General features: G+C 61.3%; 1 protein-coding gene across 1 annotated transcript; it reads left to right on the top strand.

Moving 5' to 3' along the window:
• The first annotated feature begins 801 nt into the window (after nucleotides 1–801).
• Nucleotides 802–4,183, top strand: PRTN3 (proteinase 3). Its single transcript, XM_070792297.1, has 6 exons — nucleotides 802–868; nucleotides 926–939; nucleotides 1,330–1,691; nucleotides 2,106–2,247; nucleotides 3,315–3,545; nucleotides 3,902–4,183. Exons 1-6 carry the CDS (start codon nucleotides 802–804, stop codon nucleotides 4,070–4,072), a joined length of 987 nt encoding a protein of 328 aa, XP_070648398.1. The 3' UTR covers nucleotides 4,073–4,183.
• Nucleotides 4,184–5,391: the final 1,208 nt, after the last annotated feature.

The raw sequence follows: 5,391 nt of genomic DNA on the forward strand, positions 1-5,391 counted from the left end.
CTGGGAATTTTGCAGGCTTCTGTAAGCGTGAAATGGTTTCAACATAAAAAACCTGAAAAGTGTGTTTTTGCCCCCCAATTTCATGAGCTCTTCTACCTATGCTTCTGTAGGTTTGAGCCAGTTATAAATAAAAACACAAATAAATAAATGTCTCTTGGGCACCCAAGTCTCCCCCACCCTCCCACCCTCGATACAGAGCAGCATCTCTGGCCTCAGCCACTCCATGCCAGGTGCCCCCACCCCAGTCATGATGACCACAGGTGTCCCTGGGGGAAGACCACCCCAGGCCAGAACTCTGCTATGGAATGAAGCATGAATCCCTCAGACAAAGTCAGGGCAGAGAGATGACCCTGTGGGTGTGAGAAGGTGAAGGGTGCTGAGACCCGCCCCCCATTCCCTTTTATGTCCCACAGAAGGGGCTTCACCCTAAGCCCTGCACACACCAGCCACGTCCCACCTTGCTGGGGCTACGGGGACCCTGTAGGAGGGGGGCAATGTCCCCTTGGAAATGTGGAAGGCTGGAGGGCTGTGGCCACATTGCCCCCTGGCCCAGAGGACCTCAGCAGGGGGTGGGTGCTAGCCAGCTTCCCACACCTCTTGGAGGTGGGGCGGGACCCTGAGCCTGAGCTTGAAGCCCCTGCAGCCTTCTTGGGGTGTAGCTTTAAACCCCAAGCTTCCTGAGGCCCTGGAGTTGTAAGGAGGAAGTGGGGATGCCCAACTCAGGCGTGGGGCAACCCCAACGGCCTGCTGAATGAGACTATAAGAGGGGGTGGGCGGGTGGGCAAGGGGCACCGCTGGACCATGCCTGGAAGCTGCAGACGCCCTAGCCCCTCCCTGGCCCCAGTGCTGCTGGCCGTGCTGCTGGGTGGTGAGTGGGGTCCATGTCTGCCCAACTGTCCACCTGTCCCACACCCTCACCGCCCAGGTGGGGAGAGTGAGGCAGGCTTAGGCTCAGGATGGGGGCCTCAAGGGGAAGGTAGGAGGAAAGGAGGGGGAGGGTCTGTTTCCCCATCTGTGAAGTGGGCAAAACCTAGTACCTCCTGCCCAGGCAGGTGTCCTGGGGACACAGTGTAACCGGAATCCCCAGACAGTGCCTGGCACACAGCAAGCGCTTAATACATGTGTGAAGGCACACCAATGAACATGTGACCGGATGAATGAGGCAGGTGTCATAGGAGGCCCGGGTGAGGGGCCTCCACTCTCACCCCAAGGAGGCTGACTCATGCCTCAGCTTGTCCATCTCCTGGCCCCCAGGGCTGGGCACCGGGCCTCCCAGAGCCTCCAGGAGTAATGATGATGACCTCGGGGCTCTCCACCCAGCGCTAACAGTCCCAGGCCAGGTCCCTTTCCCCCATCAGACCCCAGTCGGTGTTGCCATGGGACCCCCAATTTGCAGATAGGGAAACGCAGGCTCCGTGGGATTCCGGGCCAGGCAGCGACTCTGCCTCCTCCCCTGTCCCCTGTCTGGGCTCCCTGGAGGTGGGGCGGGGGCGTCAGAAGAGGCGACTGCCCCTGACCCTCGCGTCCCCAGGAGCAGCCCGGGCCGTGGAGATCGTGGGCGGGAGGGAAGCCCAGCCCCACTCGCGCCCCTACGTGGCGTCGCTGCAGCTGGCTTCCGGCAGCCACTTCTGCGGCGGGACCCTGGTGCACCCGAGCTTCGTGCTGACCGCCGCTCACTGCCTGAACAACTTGTGAGTGCGCCGGCGCGTGATGGGCCGGGGTCTGAGGGGGAGGACGGACCTACTGTAGGGTCCGGGGTCCGGGTTCCGGGGGGCGGAGGGCGGGCCTGCCCGAGGGTCCGAGTCGGGGTTGAGGCCCTGCTTGAGCTTCTCCTGGCCTCACCCTTCCATCCGTCCACCTGCCCAACCCTGTCATCCCGGACTAGGCGGGCACCTGCCCTGCCCGCTCCCCGCCCCGCCCGACGTGGCCCCCTGATGCCCCAGAAGGATGAGCTCAAGCCAGGGGCCCAACCCTCGGGGGCAAGATGCAGACGGGGTGGCGGGTCTCTTGGGGCAGCGGTGGGGAGTTCCCGAGGGGCTGCACCTTGGCCTCAGGACGGGAGTAGGGAGCACGGATAGGCTTAGCACGAACGCCCCGACCGTCAGGAACCCGCAGCGCGTGCGCGTGGTGCTGGGGGCCCACCGTCTGCAGACCCCCGAGCCCACCCAGCAGAGGCTCGGCATCAGTCGCCTGTTTGAGAACAACTACAACCCGCAGGAGAAGCTGAATGACGTGCTCCTGCTGCAGGTAGGTGGGCGGTGCCTGCGCTGTGCTCCACCCTCCAGTGCCTCCCGCTGCCGGCCGGAGGCCGAGCCAGGCACCAACTTCGGAGTATGCGGGGACCCCCCATCCCGTCCCCACCCCCCTCATGGACTTTGCCGGGCTGTGTCCCCTACCCCCTCCCTGCACTGTTCCCAGATACCCTCACCTTTGGCTTCCCAGATAGCGCAGTGGATAAAGAATCACCCACCTGCAATGCAGGAGATGCGAGAAATGAGAGTTCAATCCCTGGGTCTGGAAGATCCCCTGGAGGAGGGCATGGCAACCCACTCCAGTACTCTTGCCTGGAGAATCCCATGGATGGAGAAGCCTGGCGGGCTACAGTCCATGGGGTCACAAAGAGTTGGCATGACTGAAGCGACTGGACACCCACAGCTTTGGCACCAGCCTCCCCTCCTCAGGGAGGCCTCCCCTAGTCTGTCCCTGTGTCACCTGAGTGATGCCCCTCCACTCACTGTTCAGGATGAGGCTCTACTTCCCTTGACTGTGCCACTTGCCCTCCTCTTCTCAGCCCTTCCTGGCCCAAAGATCAGCTCCCAGAGCAGAGACGTAGTGTCCCTAGGTCTTAGCCAGGATCAAGCATACAGTTGGGTGACTTCGCTGGTGGTCGAGTGGCAAGACTCTGTGCTCCCAATGCAGGGGCCCTGGGTTCGATCCCTGGTCAGGGAACTAGATCCCATATGCCCTAACAAACAGTTCGCATGCTGCAACTAAGAAGACCCAACACAGTCAAATAAATAGTTAAAAAAAAAAGCATACAGTTGGTGCTCAATAAGTGCTTTGTATGTGAATGAACACCACAGTGACCAGTGCTACAAACAGGTGGCTCACGGCCTCAAGGAAGGTTAAACTGAGCCCTTGTGAGTTTGGAGGGTGATCAGGACAGCCTCCCTTGAGGAGGTGACCCTTGAGCCAGGCAGAGGGAACAGCATGTGCGAAAGCCAGGAGGAGGCACTTTGGGATAATGGTCTGTGGGTGGATGTGGGTCTGGAGGCAGGAGCTCACTGCCTCCCCACCCCCGCCCTCTGCCGTAGTTGGACCAGCCGGCCACCCTCAACACCCATGTAGCTGTGGCTCAGCTCCCCCAGCAGGCCCAGCCACTGCCCCATGGCACCCAGTGCCTGGCTATGGGCTGGGGCCGCCTGGGCACCCTCGAGCCGCTGCCCCAGGTCCTACAGGAGCTCAATGTCACCGTGGTCACCTTCCTGTGCCGGCCACAGAACGTGTGCACCTACGTGCCCCGACGCAGCGCTGGCATCTGCTTTGTAAGTATCGGCGGCTCTGGCGCAGGGACCGCAGGAACCGCCCCAGGAGGGAGGGTGGGAAGCGGGGACCCAGCTCTGCCTTCTCCTTCCTGAGCAGCTGCTGCACCTCCACCTCCCCATCTGGAAGGTGGGCACACAAAGGTGATGTGGCCTTTGTGGGTCTGGGGGCTCATCCATCCAGAGGCCCCTCGAGTGGGTGACCAACTCCCACTCTGTGGCCACACCCATCTCCCTGTCTCACTGGAGTGCCTTCAGTGAGAAGGGGGAGCATTTCACCCCTGCGCGGCCCCTTCCCCAGGCAGCCTCGTCTGGCTGCTGGCCTGGCCTGAGGGATGGACCAACCTGCCCCTCCACAGGGGGACTCCGGGGGCCCCTTAATCTGTAATGGGGTACTCCATGGCGTGGACTCCTTCGTGATCCGGGGATGTGCCACTGGCCAGTACCCCGACTTCTTTGCTCGCGTCTCCCTCTATGTGGACTGGATCAACTCCGTGCTGAGCAGCGTGGGGGGCAAGGACAGCCCCTGAGGCCCCCAGAACCCCTGCAGGCGCTGTGGACAGAGGCCTGTGTCTGTGTCTGTGCCCCCTCTCCCCCTCCCTGGCAGCCCCACCTGTGCCGTCAATAAAAGCTGAACCACCTCCCTGGCTCCTGTGTGTCCTTCCCAAGGGCGATGTCGGGGAGAGTGGGTTAGGTTCCTCAGTGTCTGGGTCCTGAAACCCCAAACTCGAGGTGGGGGTGAGAACAAAGGCCTGGAGGTCAGATGAGGGCCCAGGTCACCATGGATCCCACTCCCCAGATGCCCACAACCCTGCTTGTGTGACCCTGGGCAAGTGGCTGCCCCTCTCTGTGCCTCTGTTTCCTCATCTGGAAAATGGAGTCACCCCACACATTTCCAAGTGTCCAAGGAGCCCCACTCTGGCTCTGGGGGCTGGGGGTGTCCTGTCCAGTTCTGTGTGTATTAGTTAGTTGCTCAATCATGTCTGACCCTTTGTGAGTCCATGGACTGCAGTCTGCCAGGCTCCTCTGCCCACGGAATTCTCCAGGCAGGAATTCTGGAGTACGTAGCCATTCCCTTCTCCAGGGGATTCTCCTGACCCAGGGATCAAGCCCGGGACTCCTGCATTGCAGGCAGATTCTTTACTGTCTGAGCCACCAGGGAAGCCCTTTCATCAACATGGCCTCTTGACTAAGCCATCACAACCTGGGGTGCCCAGGGCCTGTGGGGCTCCTGAACAAGTCAGGGGCCAGTATAGGGCTATCAGGAAGGCTTCCTGGAGGAGGTGGCAATGCCTGAGCTGACTCCCAGTGGAGGAATAGGAACAAAAGAAGGGTTGTGCAGACAAGGCACAGACCAGGCAAGGGCCCTACATCAGAAGTAGCTTGGGGATGTGGGGAACAGCAAGGCCAACTGAGTTGGGGAGGGAGAGCAGGTCAGGGAAGGGCAGGGCTGGAGCACACACGGCCACCAGATGACCTGGGGTCTAGAGGAGGAGCCTGAGGCAAGGCAGAGGTAGGGGTCACGGGCCAGCCATGGAGAGGGCAGGTGGCCATGGCAATGCAGCAACGGAGGCTCAGAGAGAGGAGCCAACCTGCTCTGGGCACACACCAGTGTTGGAAGGCAGCTCTTTGGTTATTGATTTACTCTGCTGCCACCTGGTGGAGGCACACAAATTCAAGCTGGAGCCAGAATCCCCTCAGGCCAGCTGCCTTTTTAACTGTTTCACAACTCAGCTGACCACCCCAGTGGAGGAGCTGAAGCTGGTTTGTAGCAGCAGCAGGAGCGAGCCTGCGCTGAGACCTGGGGCAAGGCCGGAATTCTGGGAAACCCCCGCTGATAAACGTCAGG

The sequence above is a fragment of the Bos indicus genome, chromosome 7, assembly GCF_029378745.1.
Source record: "Bos indicus isolate NIAB-ARS_2022 breed Sahiwal x Tharparkar chromosome 7, NIAB-ARS_B.indTharparkar_mat_pri_1.0, whole genome shotgun sequence".
NCBI lineage: Eukaryota > Metazoa > Chordata > Mammalia > Artiodactyla > Bovidae > Bos > Bos indicus.